At 40.3% G+C, this 20696-nt stretch overlaps 1 protein-coding gene across 1 annotated transcript in view; it reads right to left on the reverse strand.

Moving 5' to 3' along the window:
* Positions 1–9610: 9610 nt before the first annotated feature.
* LOC122224483 (olfactory receptor 10AD1-like) overlaps positions 9611–20696 on the reverse strand; it is a 109437-nt gene continuing 98351 nt past the window's right edge. Inside the window, exons 4-5 of the mRNA XM_042946371.1 lie at positions 12498–12619; positions 9611–10646 (exon numbers count right to left, since the gene is read on the reverse strand). Of these exons, the coding sequence (XP_042802305.1) occupies positions 9683–10646; positions 12498–12502 (969 nt within the window). The 5' untranslated portion in view covers positions 12503–12619 and the 3' untranslated portion in view covers positions 9611–9682. The remainder of the gene's footprint in view (positions 10647–12497; positions 12620–20696) is intronic.

Consider the following 20696-nt stretch of genomic DNA (forward strand, 5'->3'; position numbering starts at 1 on the left):
TCCACAATCCCGAGTCCATGCAAGCTGCCTCAGTTTGACTTCTTATCAGCTCTGGGACACATAAAACAGCCCTTTCACTGGTTTCAATAACAAATATAACCTTACTAGGCACTGAAAAATTTTTACTGTAGACTTGAATAAAAAAAGATGAGGGAGAAGTGATCACAAGGAGAGTTCCCATTGAGGAGTTTATGCCTTTCACAGGCTCCTCTACCCTATCCTTCCTTTACTCTCTTCTTCCTCCTGCCTGCTCCAGAGTAACAAGCAAATTCTTTCTCTTATTTTGAGAAAAATAGTTTCTCTCCCATTTAGTGCCTGGATGAGAGAAATTTATTTTATTCTACTCCAAGCACGTTATAAAAAAGTGTAGTCTCCTGCAGTGAATATATGATGCCATTGCATATAACTAAAGAAATAGATGAGATGACATACCCAAGGTTGCATAGTTAATGACAATATCAGAACCAGAACTCTGTCTAAATTATATAGATCAGTGTTGTTTTTTTAACCCATTAAATGGTACTGTACCTTTCTCTGCTACAAGTAATTCTTTTTTAATGTTTATTTGTTTTTTGAGGTGGGGGAGGGACAGAGAGAGATGGAGACAAAGAATCTGAAGCAGGCTCAAACCCATGAACCACAAGATCATGACCTAAGCTGAAGTAGGATTCTCAACTGACTGAGCCACCCAGGTGCCCCATCTCTGCTATTAGTAGTTATAATATACTAACTGGTGGTTCAGCTTCAATAATAAAAAGGGCAAGTCAACATTCCTTTAGAGCAGGTAAATAATTCTTATAAGCATGAAGGAAAAAGACACCCAAGAAGGAAACCATGACTGAGTCAATTTGCCAACAAGTATTTACCAACTGCCTACTATGTATCATGGAAGGTGGTAGGCACTGGGGCAGACTCTAAGAAGTCATGGTCTCTGCCCTTAAGTTTCTCATAGTCTAATGATAAGGGAATGATGTGCTCTCAAATCGGGAGAGAGTACTTCTCAGAATATTGAAGGAAAAATCTGTTTTCTTTGAGCATTGTCAACTGAATTAACGGTACTTCAATTTTAAAATGGAAATGGTGTGTATGTGTGTGATGCGGGCCAAGGGGTGGGGGAAACAAGGTAAAATGGAGAGGACAAAAGTAAAGAAATGCTGAGAAAACCCACAAAAATTTATACTACAGAGGACATCAAGTGCAACATTGGAAGAAAAGCAGTAGCTGAGCTGGCATCTCATACTTCTCTGGAAAAAGTAAGTAGAAAGAGGTTGGGGAAAAATACTTATGGCCTCTACACCAGTGCACAAAGTACAGGTAATATACAAATAGAACTTGAGATTTCGTACAATGAGAAAAATAAATTCTCACAGATATAAAGAAACTTGGTAGGGTGGGACTCATGTCTGGGACACGGCAGTGAGAAAAGGTGCGGTACATTGTTCCAAATAAACAATTGGGATCTGATGTGCAGCTGGAAAGGAACTGGCAGTCATGTGATACACACCACATATATGTGGGAACATAAGCAGCTTCTTTGCTGTGATCTACAGAAAGTCAGCCCCTGCTCTTAGTATTTATAAAATTCAGAAAGGAAAAGAGGAAGAAAAAGTGTAGGGAATGGAAGAAGGAAAGAGACATAAGAAAGTAAGCGGAGGAATACAATAAAAAACAAAGAAAATGATAAAAGAGTAGCACTTTACATCATGAAGACAGTCTTATGGGATTTTATATCCTTGAGAGTGGAAACAGGAAATGAATTATTTAGGTGAAGGTAAAGGAGAGGAAAAGAAGCAATATTATTGTAAAAATGTGCTAGATTCCACCAAAACAGATGAACTGGATTATAGATGCCAGGAACAAATTATGAAACTGGCACAAAGAAGTTCCAGAAGTGAGGGGAAGTTGATTTAATGTAATAGAATCCTTCAGAAGGAAGAAGATGGCAGAGGAAAGATGATTCCGGGTCAGATTCTGACCCACAAAGATGGAATTGATTGGTGAAATGAGGGTGAGGAAAATATTGAAAATAACTATTGCATTTTGGTTCTTCCTGATAGCCAAAGAAGTAAGGTAAGAGGTAGTCCAGGGCTACTGGAAGCCTGACTTCAAGTAACTAGAAGGTATGATTTTTATAGCCTGCAACTCTATAGGGGGAAAAGGCTCAAAGAAGATGGCGTTCTCTTAAGAATAAAATTTAGTCAGTACAATTGCTTTGGAGTCCAATGAAGAGGACTGGAATGAATGATCACAGGGACCTTGCCAATGAACTCAGATTTAGAGATGTCAGGCAGAGAGTAGGCATAACTAAGAGAGTAGTCCATATATTTCAATACTTTCAAATGCACAAACTATAAGGCAAAAACTGGGGGATTTGATTACAAAATAAAGATTTATGTTCTACAAAGGCCAACATGGACAAAGCTAATAGGTAGATGGCAGAATAAGAAACCATTTGCTTTGTCTAAAACTGACAAGGATATAATAGCCTAGAATAGATATGGATCTCCTACAAATGAACAGCAACCAGATAGAAAAAAAAAGGTGCAAAAGATATCAATAGGCAATTTAAAAAATAGGAAAAAGCTAGTATGCATATAGAAATTTGATCAAAACCATCAATAATCAAAAGCACATTGAACCAACAATAATATATTAGTTTACACCTATCACACCAGCAAAAATTAGAAATCTAGAGAGTTACAGATGTCAGGGATGTGGAAATCTGCTACAAGATTGGTTTCACCACTTCTGGAAAGCAAGCTGGCATTACTTGGACACATTAAATAGATTCATACCCTATAACCCTGTAATCTCTCTCTTAAGTAACATAAAACAAATTCTTTATAAGTTCAGAAGGGGGCTAATAAGAGGATGTTCATTGCAGAGTTATTTGTAGTGAAGTGGAGCTGGGGCAATGTGGGTGTTCATCACTGGAGTAGTGGAGAAGTACAACATGGCAAATGCACACCATGGCATCAGTGTGAAAGAACAGATTAAATGTTAGCATATGGCAAGATGGATGGAGATGAAAAACAGTGCTTAGTGAAAAACATAAGACACAGAATGAGACCTATAACTCAGTAGCTTTGGAATACATTTAAAAATACATGCCTACCAAATAATAACTATTTTCTAAGAACACATTTAAACAGAAATATACACACTAAACACATCAGAAAATTGCCTATTGTTGGGGAAGAATGGGAGTGGAGATAGAATGTAAAGATGGAATAAAGAAATAAAGACATAAAACAAGAGGGTTTTTCCCTGCAGGCACAATGATGGTGTATCATGAACTGAGGAGTATGATGAACTCAATCCTTCAAGGAACAAAAACTTCAAAACAAAACACAGGAAAACACAAACACAAATTTATCAGCACTAAACCATGAACAGAATAGCACTTAGAGAAGAAAAAACCGAAATGAGGAAAAACTTGTAAAAATACTGACAGCAAAATAGGCTTGTTATTCCAAAAAAGAAATACAAAGAATTGATACCTTTGATGCTCAGAACACATGGGGTGCTATATACATTTTTGGAGGCACTGATTTTAGATGTTTGAAATACCTCATCTCATTTAATCCCCATAACCACATGAGGTAGATATCTTAGAACTTTTTTGGTTGCAAGAAATGTAAACCTATCTATAATAATTTTGAGGGAAAAAAGTTTATTATAAAGACACCAGGTTATCTCCAAAACCCAAGAGCAAAAATGCAATTGGCCCTCCAAGGTTGACAAAACCAGGGCAACCATTATCTCAGGCTCTTTCTCTGAAGATATGGTTTTCTATCTTTGCTTCTCTCTGTCCTCCGACTTCAATCTATTCTCCCTACCTGCCAATTTTCTTTGCTTCTTCACATACATGCAAGAAGACAATGGCTCCATATCTGAGTATCTGCCTGTTCCAGCCCCAAAGTGGGTATATCTGCTGCATACCAATTCCAAATTCCTAGGAAAGAGGACTTAATCAATCTAGCTTTGCTGCACTGATTGTGGTGATAATGGGGTGTGGTGTTCCATAGTACTAACTTGACTGCTAGGGCTCACCCCAGTGGGAGAAGAAGAGGGTTCTTGGAGAATGGGCTGAGTGCCATAGCACCCTCTAAAGTATCTCCCATGGCCAACAGGACTGTGGAATATTTGCCAAACAAATGAATAATTGAATGACATGAAACTCAGCTTTCTCTAACTTCAAAGCCCATGCTCTTTGTACTACATCATACAGCCTCCAAAATGTTTCCATTTGAAAAAAACTGATTTCATTACTTCTGTAAAAGAGAATGGTCTTATATTAGGTATCTCCAGAAACCAGATGGCATATTCAAATTAGGATAGTTTGGGGAATTTCATAAAGGTTTATTTATAACGGTGTGGGTAGGTTGTAGGGAAATTGCAAAGGAGCTACAGTACCCCAAATCTGGTATTAGAGGGGCTAAGCCTGAAGAGGTAATGGGAGATGCAGTTCCACAACTTAGAAATAGATAAGTAGAGAAGGCTACAATGACAAGAGCTGAGATCTTACCTAAAGGGACTCAAGTGAGCTTGCCACAATGCCACAGGGAAAGAGCCAGAGGATTAAATAGCCTAACCTCACATTCCTACTTCCCTCTAATCTTCTGCCTATACTACTCATTGGCTGAACCCAATAGAAAGCCAGGGGTCAGGGGATCTGTTGACCTGGTTCCATGCAGGTCAGCCTCCCAAGCCCAGAGCTGGGTAAAGAGGGCCAGGAATTGATCTGCAGAGGCAAAGAGATATCTAGGCCTGTAGACTAGAAAATAAAAACAAACGTGCAATCAAATTGGAAGTCCAAAAAGATAAGACTTTAAGAGTTCCCTATAGAGGATCTAGACATGTTTAATTTTCATGTCCTGGGTAAGCCATATTTCTAGATATTAAAGTGAATATTTAGCTTAAGTCACTAATGATGAATGCCTCAGGGGCTTCCTTGGGGGGTTCAAGGCTCTGGACACTCCCTCTCCACTCCTACTAGAAGAGTTTTGCTATTTTGGTTTAAAACATCAGGATTCTGCTACGTTGAGAAAATAGCGCTACAACACCTCCAGGTACTATGCTAAGGACGCATAAATGAATATCAGTGGGGAAGACAGAGAAGTAAAGAAGTAAGAGTACAGTGTTAGGAAAATGCATTGGTTATGAAGGGAACCCAAATAAAGTCCAATGAATCCAGAAAGGGGAAGGAGTCAAGGAAGGCTTCCTGGAGTAACTGCAAAGGGAGGTAAAGAAGTTTCGAAGACACCGGCGTTGTCTAGAAGGGAGGAGGAGTCCAACAATTATTCACTATCACCTGAAAATATCGAAGCTACAGATCGGTGGACTAGGCTAGGAGGTAGGAGGACTCGACGTGATAGGCAAAGATCTATGCTCAGCCCAGCCTCCAGCCTTGCTCCGCCCCCATCCCATCCCATCCCATTGCATCCCATCCTCCACCAAAGGGGAGCGGCCTTTCAGCATTTCCACTCAGCTGGGAGGGTATTCCAAACCCAAGAGACGCAGCTACCGCGGGGCGCGGCTGCTGCCTAGTCTCCCAGAATAGCTCCTGTTCCCGGGAGGTCTTCAGGTTAGCGCAATCCCGCCCCAGCGCGGCCAAGAAGACGCTCATTGGCTGCCATAACGGTGATCCGAGAAGTTGGGGAAGGGTGATTGGCCGCAGGTTTGTTTTGTTTGTTTGTTTGTTTAGTGCTGACCACGCCCATCTTCTTTACCCTTCGCAATCGGGTCAGGGCCCAAAGCCTCATGGGTAGTTTGGGCATGCTAGATTGGGAAATATGGCGTCGGTTTTAGGAGGGATCCTGAAGGCTGGAAGAGCTGGAACCAGAGCTAGAATTCCTGGGTTCCCTCCCCACGTTTTCAGGGCCTGGGCTGAACTGTGGTAACCTTAGAGGCTTGTCGTGCATCCTCCCGCGACAAGTGGTTTTGCATACGGATAGTGAGGGGGCTGGGACGAGACGGTCATTTCGGAGTGATTTCTGGTTGTTGCATTTACGTGCGTTTTCGCAGTCGCTGGGGGCTTTTCGTGTGCCTCCCGGGCTCAGGAACCAGGGCAGAGGCTGAAGCAGGAGACACCACCAAGGCGTCGGCTTCTCTGGCGTTGGAGCGCTGCCTCCGCGCCCCTGCCCCTGCAAGGTCCGTTGGTGCCCCGGCCTCCCAGAGCCCAGGTCCTTGAATGAGAAAGTGCTCGCCCTTGAGAAGACAGTTTAGGTCGCTCATCCCGATTTTACAACATTCCTGGCCATACTCACCCTCCACCTTCCACGTTGAAAGCATTTCAACAAGGAATCAGGCAGTTCGTTATACCTGGAGTTACTCAACCCCAGCTTCTAGCCTCCCCGCCCCACCCCACCCCAATTTACAATTCACTGCTTATTCTTTAAGGCTTAGTTCTAATGCCATCTCCTCAGTATAAAGCCTGCTCCATTCTTTGGGACAGTTATTCAGTTACATCCTTACGCTAAATGTGGGCTCTGGAACTGCTGCCCACTTAGAAATGCCATTTGAAATGTGTGATTTTGAACAAATTAACCTCTATGAGCCCCAGTTTTGCCTCTTAAAATGGAGGTAATGTACTTCCAGGGTATTGTGAAGATCAAATGTAGAGCTGTTAGAACATAAGTGCTTGATGAATGTGAGCTGCTGTTATTATCTGCCCTCCCAACATACTTTGTATAGGCCCCTTATAACGTTTGTTCTTTATATTACCATTAATATATTATATTATATTGCCCTATTAAACTTTGAGCTTAAAAGCCAGAACTGTGTCTTGTTACAATGTCAGCATACAACAGTGTTGGGCAAATGTAAAGCCAAGAAATTTCTTGGAAACTTTGCAAAAAGCACCCTCTTCTTTTCCTTTCTTACTTTTTGTTTGTTTCTCTTAAAGCCTCTTTGAGACAGGAATTATCAAACTTGGAGAAGAAGCTGAGATCCTAGGGGGAAGAATAAGCACTTCTTTTGTTCTCCATGGTGACCATGAAGGCCCTATCCTTTCCCTTTCTGCTTGACAACTTTAGACAGGTTTCATCTTTTTTTTTTTTTTTTTAATTTATTTTTGGGACAGAGAGAGACAGAGCATGAACGGGGGAGGGGCAGAGAGAGAGGGAGACACAGAATCGGAAACAGGCTCCAGGCTCCGAGCCATCAGCCCAGAGCCTGACGCGGGGCTCGAACTCACAGACCGCGAGATCGTGACCTGGCTGAAGTCGGACGCTTAACCGACTGCGCCACCCAGGCGCCCCAGACAGGTTTCATCTTAAGTATAGGCCCCTGGCCCCTTTTCTCAGAGCATTTATTTTAGAAAACTTGTAATTGCCAATCTTTCTGTGCCCCTTTTGAAATGTATATGAATCTCCTTTAAAGCCTTTTTCTAGTTTCCAGACCCAGGGAAGGTCTTTCTCAATGACCTGGGAGCCATCCCTTTTTTATTTTATTTTATTTTATTTTATTTTATTTTATTTTATTTTATTTTATTTTATTTTATTTTATTTTACTTTACTTTACTTTATTTTATTTTATTTTTTATTTTATTTTATTTTTATTTTTAATATAATTTGTTGTCAAGCTAGCTAATATACAGTGTATACAGTGTGTTCATGGCTTCTGGAGTAGATTCCCGTGCTTCATCACTTACACGCTACACCCAGTGCTCATCCCAACAAGTGCCTTCCTCAATGCCATCACCCATTCCCTGCCCCATTAAGCCTCAGTTTGTTCTCTGTAGTTGAGTCTCTTATTGTTTGTGGGAGCCATTCCTTTAAAATGCAACCCTCAGGAAGATGGCATTCCTATTTCCTAGTCTCTATGGGAGGGTAGGAGCCCAACATCAATGGGCATCTTGCTCCAAATTGCAAAACTACAACCTGTAAACTTACTTTTCCTTTGAGTAAAACCAGTCACCACACACAGGTAGCCCTACTGCAGCTCTTAAGAACTCTCCAGCCACTTGTTTTAGTAGAGTTGAGTTCAACCTCCTATTGCAATAGTCTTTTATTATTTTTTTATGTTTATTTATTTTTAAGAGAGAGTGAGAGCAGGGGGAAGGGGAGAGAGAGAAGGAGACAGAGGATCTGAAGCGGGCCTCTGCGCTGATAGCAGCGTGCCTGATGCGGGGCCTGAACCCACAAACTGAGATCATGACCCGAGCGGAAGTCAGACGCTCAACTAGCAGCCACCCAGCTTCCCCTCCTATTGCAGTAGTCTTAAATAAAGTCTTTCTTTCCTGTTTAACTTTGCCTGGTGTAATTTCTCTTCGATAATGGAAATTTTTTTGTTCTGTGTTTATTGTTTCTTCTCAATTATAGTGGTGTTTCATTTCTTCCTCCTTGCTGACTAAGAAGTGCTTCTCACATGTCCTCTGATATCTAGAGATTCACCAATTTGGACTCAAAAGATTAGAATTTTGTGGAGTGAAGCTACTGCTTTAAGTCATTGCAGAAGGTAGTGTGATTTGTATAATATGGAAAGGGTAGTACATCTATTTGAGGGAATCCTAACTGAGGTGAATTCATATTATGGAAGTGGCACCAGAAAATAACAGACCTGTTCCCTTTCCTATTATTAAGAAAGGGGCATGAGAAAGATGCAATTTAAAAAAAAAAAAAAGAGTGGTTAAGAATATAATGCTCTCTCAAGGGACGCTAAATTTGGTTAAGGAGAAAAGCTAGAAGAAGTGAGAGGGGTTAGGGTTGCAAATGGAAAGACTTCTGCAATGGTAGAGATAGTGTGGAGAGGTGTTACTTAAAGTACAGGGAATGAAATATGTCTATTTAAGGTGGGAAGTAAGGTGCAATGAAATGAAAGATGGTTGGGAAAAAGGAAGGCAGTAGGGAGAGGGGAGTTAATTTGGAGTATATACCAGGGAAGGAAACTAATAGTCTGAGAAGCTTGGAAGAGGTATTGACCACTTGGATCATAAGGGAAATATCAAACAGTCATGTTACTTAAGGAAACTAGAAGATTTAGAAGGGATTTGACAGATTGGTCTATCTCACCTGCATTTTCCTCAACAACCCACAAGCATAAACATAAGTTGAATGCAGTGTTATGGTAGCCACTTAAAGCCATCATAAAAGTTCTCCCTTATGGGCTAATGGAAGCTAAGAAGATGGGGTTCAGGCTTATCATCCTTCGTTTTTCTTTTTCTTCTTTTCTCTGACTTTTCTTAATGTCAACACTGCTCCCTAATTCCCTTTTTCTTAACTTCTTCCCCTATTTTTTCTTATGTAGGAGTGGGGTGGATGAGGGTGGATTCAGGATATGAGAGTGGAATGTGAGAAAGAAAAGAACACTACAATGATAAGTTGAAAGAGAAAAGTTTGCTCCTAAATGTGTATGCAAAACTCAGGCTAGGAATAGTATGTAAAAGTACTGTACGAATAAAATTAAATGGAGTTAAGTGCACTTATGCCTTTAAAAGATGTGACAACATAGAAGAAAAACATGAAAGTCTTAAATTATCCTCAGGAAGGCCTAAGAGAAAACAATGCTTGAAGTGAAATCAGACAGATGAGCATTAGACATCAATAGGATCTTCCAGGACTGATGCTAGTAGAAAGAAAGCTATGAATGCTCTTTCCTGGAGGCTCTCAGCATTGGAGAGTTGCCCAATTGTCAAGACTTGGGTGGGCGGGGGGAGACCTCTCTTCCAGGAGTCTTCCCACTAGATAGATTCTGCCTGGGCCAGGCTGGTCCTCCCAAGGGCCCTCACCATGGCCCCCTTCACTTCCTTGTTTCGAAAACTATAGATGATGGGGTTGCACATGGGGGTGATGATGGTGTAGAGAAGGGAGAAAGGCTTGTCTTTGTCAGGGCCGTGTGTGCTGCGAGGATTCATGTAAGAGAACATGGCTGAGGTATAGAAAAAGATGACCACAGTCAGATGGGAGGCACAAGTAGAGAAGGTCTTCCCCCGACCTGAGGAGGAGGTTCTGCCAAGGATGGAGGCCAGGATGCGGGCGTAGGAGATAACAATGAGCACCATGGGGCTGAGCAGCACCACGATGGCATCGGCAAAGATCATTTTCAGGCTAAACTGGGGGTCTCCACAAGAGAGGGCAATCACTATGGGGGCCTCACAGAAGAAGTTTTCTATGTGGTTGTCTCTGCAGAAGGGATTCCGGAATGACATATACTCAAGAAAGATGCCATTGATCAGCCCAAAGAACCAGGCAGTACTCACCAGCCTCACACAGACATGCTGGCTCATGATCTGGGCGTAACTGAGTGGGTGGCAGATAGCAACGTAACGGTCATAGGCCATAAAAGCCAAGAGGATGCACTCGGCTACACCCACACAGAAGACCAGGTACATCTGGGTCAAGCAGGAGGCAAAGGAGACAGTGTGGTTCTTGACCACCAGGTGGATTAGCATCTGTGGGATGGTGGTGGTGATGAAGCAGACATCCAGGAAGGACAGATGGCCAAGGAAGAAGTACATGGGGCTGTTGAGTCTGGGGTCTGTCCAGGTGATGAAGATGATGAGGCCATTCATGGCCATGGCAAGGCCGTAGAGGGCTAGGAAGAGGGCAAAGAGCAATGCCCGAGTGGAAGAGGAGCTCTGCTCAAAGCCCACGAGGATAAACTCTGTCACTGTGCTCCCATTCCTTAGGTCCACCATCTGCGGCCTGCTTGAGGAGGGAGGACAGGAAAAGCACAGGTGAGATAGTTGTAGGGGAATGCAAGGTACTCACTTGGGCCCCGAAACCCAGCTATAAAGGAATAACGAGCAGCGGTAAACATTTTAGAACTTTAGTAAAATATGTAAGTGGCCATGTTATGGGGCAGTGAAGATATCAAGGTCACTATAGGCTACATACATGGAATTGTAATATCAAAAATTGAGGAAGTGATGGTTATACTTTACTCTGGTTTGGTCAGGCCTCAAGTGAAGTACTGCATCTTATACAGGGCTCCAAATGTTGAAGGATTAGCCACTAACAAAAATGTATTCAAAGGTGCAAAACTCAGTAGGGCTTGGAACCCAGGCTAACTGAGGAATGGTTTAAGAAATTGAAGAATGGAGTATTTGAAGGAAGACACTGTGGCTATTAGCTTATAGAAGATCATATTTAGGAAGCACTTGGGAAATGTTTAAAGACATATTTTTCTAGAAGAAAAAAATGCTTAGTCTTAGTGTATATATTTAAAATGATAAATGACTGAAGTTTCAGAGAAAACAATAACATTCTAGCCTTTGGCATTGTCCCTTAGCTGATAATAATTTGGATACCTCTGGAAACAGCCATGATTACCAGTCATCCATCCTCTTTCCAGACTCCTTCTCCTAGTGGTTGCCACTATTGCATCAAACACCCATGCTGTGCATGCTGGAGATGGGGCATACTTGTGAACTCTTTATTGTGTGCTTTCCTCATAGGAGACAGTTTTCCTACTGGGGTTGAAACTTAGGGCTCTGCACCATTGGGTGGAAAGTATGCAACCATCACTGTGAGACAAGGGAAGCTATGAGCAGGGCACAAATTCAGCCTTTTTGGAATGGACCTTCAGAAAATCTTGATCTGTCCCTTGGCTTCTGGGATAAGTCTTGTTCTTTTTCTATCATCAGAGAATGAGAATTCAGAAACTCATGTTCTTTTCTCATTATTGTAAACTTTTGGAAGTCATTATGTTCATATTAAATCTCTCTTGTACTTTTCATCTTGTCTTTGAGTTAGGATATCAGATCCCTTCCACTTTCAGATGCTTATAGTTGGTTAGTATATTCCTTTTTAACCTTAAGTTCTGCCAACTACTCTTCATTTTCTTTTCTCCCACTCCTTTTTCTATACACTCTCACTCTACCCCCTGTGTTAGTCTTTTGCTCTCCCTTTTCCACTTCTACTTCTCACTCTTTCTTCCCCCTCTCCCTTTCTCATATTTGGTGTGGGTGTTTGCCATTTAGCTACCTCTGGGTGGACTCCCTTCTCTTCTCCATATCTTTATTTTTTTCTCCATGTCTTTAAATATCTCAAGTTGCCTATCTTAATTTTAGAAGAGATGTACCCAATTACTGCCACTCCTTTTAGCTTTGTATTCTCGGTAGGTGATTTCCTGATAGGTCAGGCAGTGGGCCATTCCCATCATCTGTACTTTGGAATGCCCCTCTAGAACTTGTACCTAGATATTCTCCTCTTCAGGCCCCAGAAAAGGCAGGGAGGGTCAGAGAGCAATGTTTAATCCAAGATATGGCTTGGAATCACGGACCCAGTGGACATATTGGGGCTGAGGTCAGAATCTGGGCAAGAGAAGTCAGTGAGCTATGCTCCAGACAAGCCTGGGACTTGTCCAAGAAGAAACTGAAGTTCAACCTAAGAAAGCACTAGGATCTATAGGAGTATAAATTCTTATTTGTGGTTCACAGTCCCAGAAAGAATACTCTGTGATACCTGGCATCTAGTGCCCTGTTAACAACCAGGGTTAATGAATCAAGCATTGGTATAAATAAACAGGATAATAATTTGAAAATCATATCCCACCTCATTCTGTTGCTTGGCTGGTGGTGATGTTTGTCACTGAATCACTGCAGCAAGTAATAGAGAAAATCTCATTGTATTTGAAGAACTGGTCCAGGGAGGATGGTCTGACCTGATGGGCCACTCTGGAAGAGAAGTTGTGGTAAAGACCTTGTTAGTTCTTTGATATTCACACCATAGGTGATGTTTACTTAAATAATAATATTAAGTTACGTGTGTACTGCACTTCAACTGTCACATATTCCATTTGTTAATAACCCTATTTGCTCCGATTTTTTCATAGTGTATGTTTTGACCTTCTCAGGATTTTTAAAAAAATGTGTATTTATTTATGTTGAGAGAGGAAGAGGGGAAAGAGGCAGAGAGAGAGAGAGAGAGAGGGAGAATCCTGAGCAGGCTCCTAGCTCAGTGCAGAGCCCAAAACAGGGCTTGATCTCATGAACCTGGGGTCATGACCTGAGCTGAAATCAAGAGTTGGATGCTTAACTAAGCCACCCAGACACCTGCTTCTCAGGATTTTTAATTTTGTCTCAGTGCTAGCTGAATCTTTGCACTTTGACTTGAAAATCACATGCTCTCTTAATTGTTACTTAAAGAAATACCAGCAAGAAAATAAGAAAACATTCATTCTCCTTTAGCTGCTGATAATCTCATATTATTCTAAAACATGTCCTTGAAGTTATTTCTGACCAAAGAATTTTCTGAGACTGGATATAAGAAATTGTTGCTATGTGCTGTAAACCTAACCTTGAACTTCTAAAATATCATTTTTATTGGTGACCTTAATTATGGCCATGGTAATATTTAAACTGATAACTCTCTGTTTTCAGAAAGGCACATATACTTGTGAGATTGCTTTGTTAAACTAGAAGAGGATCATGGGATTTTCTTATGCCAAGTATACAGATATAAGATAAATAACCACCGGTGATGCCTTGAATTTCTTGTTTAAAGAGTCAAGGGTCTGTAATCTCATTTAAATTAATAATAGTTTATAAAATAGTCCACACATGTCACGACATTTGAACCTCTGACTTAGTATTATAGTTTAATGATATAATTTAATCTCATTGAAGACCCTCTGTTAAGTTATGATGGACAATGTAGATGAACATCATTTGGCAGGGAGAAAGGAATAGGGAATACATTATCAACTGTGGGTCTAGAGTGGCTTCAGAATTGATTAACTTACTGTTCTGATTCATTTTAGAATCTATCTGCAAGCAAAATAGAACTGTTCAAAAGTTCTAAGAGCCTCTCAATAGAGCAGTGATTTGTGTTGGAGGAGTAGCCAATATGAAGGTGAAGGTAGGACTGTTTCAATATTTCACACCCTATAGTTAACCATAGACTTAATGGTTACAATGCTAGATACTATCGTGAGTAGGGTAGGGCAGGGATTAACTTCTTCCATATTCCTGATATTTCCTTCCACATGGGTGAAATTGTGATAGCATAACACTCCTGACCTTTCTCTTCTTCATTTACACCATACCATAGGGGGTGGCTTACTGGATTGGTGACTTTAGAAGGAGAAATGGAGCATGTGTTGTCTATCCCTTTCCTCTCACCTTCCCCTTGGGAATGAATGGCCTTCTCCGGGGTAGGCTCTAATCCTGTTTGGGGAGACTCTGTGGTTGTACAGTCTTGCCAATACAGAGGAAATTTTATCTGTCTGACTCTGTGCTTCTGGATTAGGAAGTCCAAATGCTCAAATGTCTGCTTTGTTATTAATAAAAATGATGTTTTAGCTTCCATCTCAGACTTGTCTTATTTCTCAGATGATTCAGACTCAGTTGGGAAGAGCAGTGTTATTTAATGAACCCCTCAAAGTCCCTAATGATTATTGTTAGTAATATAATCACATATATGGAAATAAAATTTAAACCAGGAAATGTGATACAGCCTTGGTTATAACGAAAAGAAACTATGAGTCACGATGATGTCTGGGAAGATCCTGAGAGAGCAGAGTTGTGCTGATACACATATGTTGAATGCTCAAAGTATAGTGCTGGTGAGTTAAGGGAGAGAAGTCTACATTCCATGACCACAGGAGCACAATGAACAAAGTGTGCTATTGTAGACTAGACTGGTGGGAAAATGTCTCATTATAATGCAAGATTTTGATTCATGTCATATTTACTGAAGAGAATCAGGACACTATTGAATACATTCAACAGTTAGCCACAATGCTCCTGTTGCTTTCCTAGCATGCTATGACCACAGGAAAGAAAATATAATACAATACAGCACTGTATTGTTTATTCTGTAGAGTATGTTTGTTTTAAGAATGAGATTAGTTCACTTAAGTTGTAAACAAATTCACCAGCCCTGTTTAAATCATGCAGATTCTCAGAAAGCCTCAGCCTCTGTGAGGCTTGGCTATTCTCTTTCAGGTCTGCTGTAAATAAAATGTGCCTCTAGTAATTTCAAATCTTAAATAGCTTGAAACCTGGTTTATCTTCTGCATACCCTAATCCCTTGCTTTTTGGATTAAATACATAATTTCATGACCAAGCAACAGAAACATTGTGGCTAACTGTTGAATGTATTCAATAGTGTCCTGATTCTCTTCAGTAAATATGACAGGAATCAAAATCTTACATTATAATGAGACATTTTCCCACTACTCTAGTCTACACCTAAAAAGCATTATTTTTCTGAGCAGAAAAATTTTATGATAGATATATTTATCAAGGAGTTCATGGAGCTCTGGGGAATCAGTAGGTATATTTCAGAGTGTCCATGCATCTCTGAAATGTTGTAGGAAAACGTGTGCACGAGATCATTTTTCTTGGAGAGTTCATAGCTTAATCAACGTGTCAAAGGCAACTGGAAACCACAAAGGGTAAAAAACTTGTCATTTAGAGATTTGAAGTCACTAAGTTCCCATAGACTTCTCTTCTTTAGACTGAAAATCAAAGTATTCTTTCATCTTGCTGAATTGTTTGTTTCCTCAAAAATATCTCTATGGAGTGTGATTGAGACATGGTTGAGCACCCAGCTCTACCACTGGTAGCCTCTTGAGATCATAGTTATTCCCAAGAGGTCTCAAAGAAGTCGTCCAGGAAAACAGTTTATTACTAGCTTGGGCTTTGGCTCCCAATCCTTATGTTAGAGGGCTCCTAGCTCTCATGTTTGAGGAGGACCACATGGTAAGCTTTCTTTGCCTGGGCCACTTAGTGTCCTAAGGCCTACAGTGCTAAAAGTAGTGAGAAGTCTCCTGGTTTCTATCCTCCAGACCTATATTCCCATCTTACTATCATAATTAAAAGAAGAATAAACAGGCCTAAGAACAGGGTTGGGATGGGGAGGAGGGTACAATAAGATGAGTAATTAAATAGCATATTTATGATATAAGTTCAGAAAATGAAATTCTAAATCACCATGGAGCCAGTATTTCTGGCCATATGAACAACCAGGTCTTATCTAGAGACAGTATCAATGTTTGTTTTTTTGTTATTGTTGTTGTTTTGTTTGTTTGTATTTGGAGAAGTAGGAGGAGGTAGCAGAATTAAAAAAAAAAAGGAGCTTCAATGCCCTTGAGGAAGTTCATCCTGGGAAAAACCTCTATGATGACCAGTGGTTTTCCATTTCCTTCAAGGTTAGGACAAGCAGAAATGGTAGCTAGATGAACTTTCTGTCCCACAAGGGCTTTTAAACAATGATATTACTGGTTAAGGGGTATAGTTTCTTGCTCTGTAGGTTTTTTGAGAATATTTCACTGAAAGTTCTAGTATGTCAGGTCTGTTTTAGACTGGTCCAGTACCAAGGCAAAGGACAGACACCAGCCTACATAATTATCAGTGCCCCCAGGAGGATCCATGATTCCTCCTCCTATTCTTCCTCCTCAGTTAATTGTATTATTTGAACTCTAAGTAACCTAAATCAGAAACCACAAAAGTCACCTTTCACTCTTGTCTTTCTAACCTCCATATTATATTAAGTGCCAATATTCTTTATCTTCTCCTACTCTCCTACAGACACCCTAAAGTCCAGCTACAGCTCACATCCCCCACAATACCATAGGCCTCCAAGTCTCTGTGTATGCGATTCCCTCTTTCTGGAATTCATTCTTCAGACATTTTCTCTATTTGGCAAAATCTTGCTTTTATAAGACCAACATCAAGTCCTGCATCCATAATGAAGACTTCAATTACTCTTGCCCAGGTCGGCCCATCTGAAGTGGCACTCACTCCTACATCTGCTAGGGGAAACACTCATCACATGCTACAACATCTTCCATCTATTACAAGCTCCTTAATCATAGGGATTTTACATCTTTATCTCCTGGAAACTGCCTAGCACATAGCTATATTTGCTGAAAAATAGAATAAATGAACATCTGAGTTCCAACTTTCTGCATTATTTAATGTTGCCAGTGGCATCAACTTTATTTTTTTTAATTTTTTTAAAATTATTTTTTTAACATTCATTTATTTTTTGAGAGAGAGGGAGCTGTCAGCACAGAACCCGATGCAGGGTTCGAACCCACAAGCCACAAGATCATGACCTGAGCCGAAGTTGGACTGAGCCACCAGGCGCCCCCGGTGGCATCAACTTGGGAAATAAATTCCTTTAAATCCATTTTTTAAGTCTGTAAAATACATAATTGTATGGTTGTTCTGAAGATTAAGAGGAGATTTATTAATTCAATCAAAAATGTGTGTGTATGTATATATATGTAAATCCCATAGAACAGTATTTGCAGTAGGGAAAGTGCTCCACAAAACTAATGTTTCCTTTTCTAGGTCACTGGATAACTAAAAAATATTGAGACATTTACATTTTTAAATGTCAGTAATCCTCAAAATGCCTTGAAGCCTCTTAAAAACTGAATCCACAAATTAAAAATGTATTTCTTTTTCTTTTTTTTTTTAATTTTTTAACGTTTATTTATTTTTGGGAGACTGAGAGACAGAATGAGGGAGGGGCAGAGAGAGAGGGAGACACAGCATCTGAAGCAGGCTCCAAGCTCTGAGCCGGTCAGCACAGAGCCCGACGCGAGGCTCAAACCCACGAAGTGTGGGATCATGGCCTGGGCCGAAGTCAGACGCTCAACCGACGGAGCCACCCAGGCGCCCCTAAAAATGTATTTCTAAGCATTATGTTCTGGCAAAGCATGCAGTACAGTTGGGGGTAGAGATATTTTTACAAATGAACTATAATATGATATGGTTAAGAGCTCTAATAGGGCTTTAATAAAATATTGCAGAATCTCAGGGCACCCGGGTGGCTCAGTTGGTTAAGCATCCAACTTTGGGTCAGGTCATGATCTCATGGTTTGTTGGTTTGACCCCATGTCAGGCCCTGTGCTGACAGCTCAGAGCCTGGAGCTTGCTTGGGATTCTGTGTCTCCCTGTCTCTCTGCCCCTCCCCTACTTGCACTCTGTCTCTGTCTCTCCCTCTCAAAAATAACATTTAAAAAAAATTTAAAAAATACTGCAGGATCTCAACAGTAGTAAAATAATGAAATGCTCAGGGGAAAGTGTATAATAAGAAAAGTGTAATAAGAAAAGGCTCAGGAAAAAATATCTGCTAATGATGGACAGATTCAGAGGCTGTTCTTGGAAAAGGGCATTTTTATAAAAGAAAAAATGGCCAATCTAGGTGGGAACATGGATTAAGTCCAGGAAATCTTCAGTTTAGATATAAATTGAAATTATACATAAACTTTGAGGAAGACTCTAAGAGGCAAAAAGTGGCCCTAAAAAAGATGTTCTTTTAGTAAATTGAATTATTAGTAGATATGTGATTATTGTGATATAAAGGATAGATTCAGTGATGAAAACCAGTTTCTCCTCAATATTTATTAAGGAAAATAGAAATTCCTGTACCCAGTTTGACAATGAATGGGTAGATTGGAGGCATCAAATTCCATAATGGCTGATACTCAATAATTTTGAAATTAAATATATAAAATAAAACATTTAACTAATTGGGGCTTATTCGAGAATTGAGTGGAGATTTTCACTGCTTCTCAAGGCTGAGAACTGAGAGACAGGCTGAAAAACTCTCATAATTAAATAAGACTAGATAAACAGGCAGCCTTCAGGAAGAAGGTAAAGGCATCCACTCTCCTGATTCCAGCCCAGAGAATGTACAGTTCACCCTAAAGTGAATAATCAATTTCTCTTTGTTAACTAAGAATGAGATTTTAAAAAACAAAAGAAGGACCATTGATCATTTAAAAATACAGGCATGATGAAAACCTCTAGAAAGCTATAAGGGTCCTTGAATTAACTCTGCTAAAAGAGAAGGGCAACCAGGATCTACAGAGCTCCTTGTTAGTGAGAGTGGAGTCATCCATAACCCGAGATCAGGAAAAATGTACAAGTTGCAGACCTATCTGTGAAGGAAGAGAACCAAGTATTTTGTATCTAGCTGGATTGTATCTCACATCAGAATTATTAGAAAGACAGGGGTGCCTGGGTGGCTCAGTTGGTGAAGTGTCTGACTCTTGATTTCAGATTAGGTCATGATCCAAGGGTTGTGGTTGTGGGATTGGGCCCCATGTCAGGCTCTGAGCTGAGTGTGGAGCTTGCTTAAGATTCATTCTTTCTCTCTCTCTCTCTCTCTCTTTCTCTGTCTCTCTCTCTCCCTCTGCCCCTCTCCCTTGCTTTCTAAAATAAAATAAAATAAAATAAAATAAAATAAAATAAAATATAAGATAAGATAAAATTTTAGAAAGATAGTAACCTACAGTGAGACTCTTCACCAGGAGCCAAAAAAAGTGAAACTAGAAAGACCTGTAAGACAAAAGCTGTCACCCATCAGGCCTTATTCTGAGACCTATTGCAGTAGCCCCATCATTAGAAAGACAGTCCAGACCTTTACCAAATCCTTACATTGTCAGAAAAAAATAATTGTTTTTCCTTCTGATTTTATGCATTATTCAGAATGCCCTGTAATTGTGGTATTTTTAAAGATTTAAAAAAGCTTTGGACCCTCATGAGTTTTGCTAACACATCCACATGAACTTTGAGGAATTTAAGAAGAAAATTGGAAGACAACAGGTTGTGCCATGTGGTACCTAACAAAGTTTTATAGACAAAAGCATATGGAACCATGGTTGAAAAGATATTTGGAGGACAGATGTAAATGATTTTTAAGGAAAGACGACCCATCTCAATGTCTTACTAAATCACTTCAGAAGTGTTTCTATAGATCTACCATTTCCCCTCTTTTCTATTTTAAGCTCATTTCCATCTCCATTTTCCTAAGTGAGATGGACACGGAGTAGTCTCTTTGCTCCTCCATGTGCATTTTCAATAATTGGCTTGCAAGAAAGATTTATCCAATTGAGTGAAATTGTAGAAATGTTCTAAAATCTCTCATTGTGTCTCTCTTAGTCTTCTGCATTCTTTTTGCTTCAGCTACCTCTTTGCTCCTGGATTCACTTCAATCTCTCCATATCTCTCTGAAACTGAGGCCCCCGAAGTACCTGCAGTCCCCTGATGATGACCTGGCCAGGGCCAAATATTATAAATGTGCCAATGCTGGGCATGCCAGATGCCTATTATGGGCTAGATTCCTGTGATGTCCAAAAGGTAAATGTAGGTCACACACTTTCACAGAAGACCTTATTGATCTGCACTAGTGGGAGATACCATAAATAATGGAAATACCAAAAATAACGTCAGTTTCATCATAGCTCAAGTTCTAACTCCGTATTTTGCTTCCCTCCTTCTCGTAAGACATGATCATCCATTGTGCTTATCCATTCTCTATCTGAACCCTAATGTGAACTTCCTATTCCATTAGAAGCTATAATGAAACCAGACTAGACTTGTTGCTCCTCTCCCTTGTCAGTCACTTTCAGTACGGAACGTTAAAGAGTAAAACAACCAAAAAAGCAAAGGGAAAAAGAAAATGATATGCAAAGGTATTCATAATGATATTCCTCTGAATGTTGATGGCTTGTGTATATGTCCAAAGAGGGATGAGTAAGAAATTGAAGAGGAGAACTTAGTAATCAAGAATTACTCAACATCAGCAGATTGGATAACTTCAGCTGTTCTGTGGCATTAGTTAATCTGAGCTATTTTACTATTTAAAATGCCTGAAAAAAACTGGAGTGACTCTAAATGGCTTAGAGAAGAAAGAGAGAAAAAATTAGAGGTAATGAGAGATGGGGAGGGGGGATGTGTATCAATAGAATAGAAGAATATAAAGCTGAAGCACAGAAAGATTCCTGGACTG

This window comes from Panthera leo, chromosome B4 (assembly GCF_018350215.1).
Source record: "Panthera leo isolate Ple1 chromosome B4, P.leo_Ple1_pat1.1, whole genome shotgun sequence".
NCBI lineage: Eukaryota > Metazoa > Chordata > Mammalia > Carnivora > Felidae > Panthera > Panthera leo.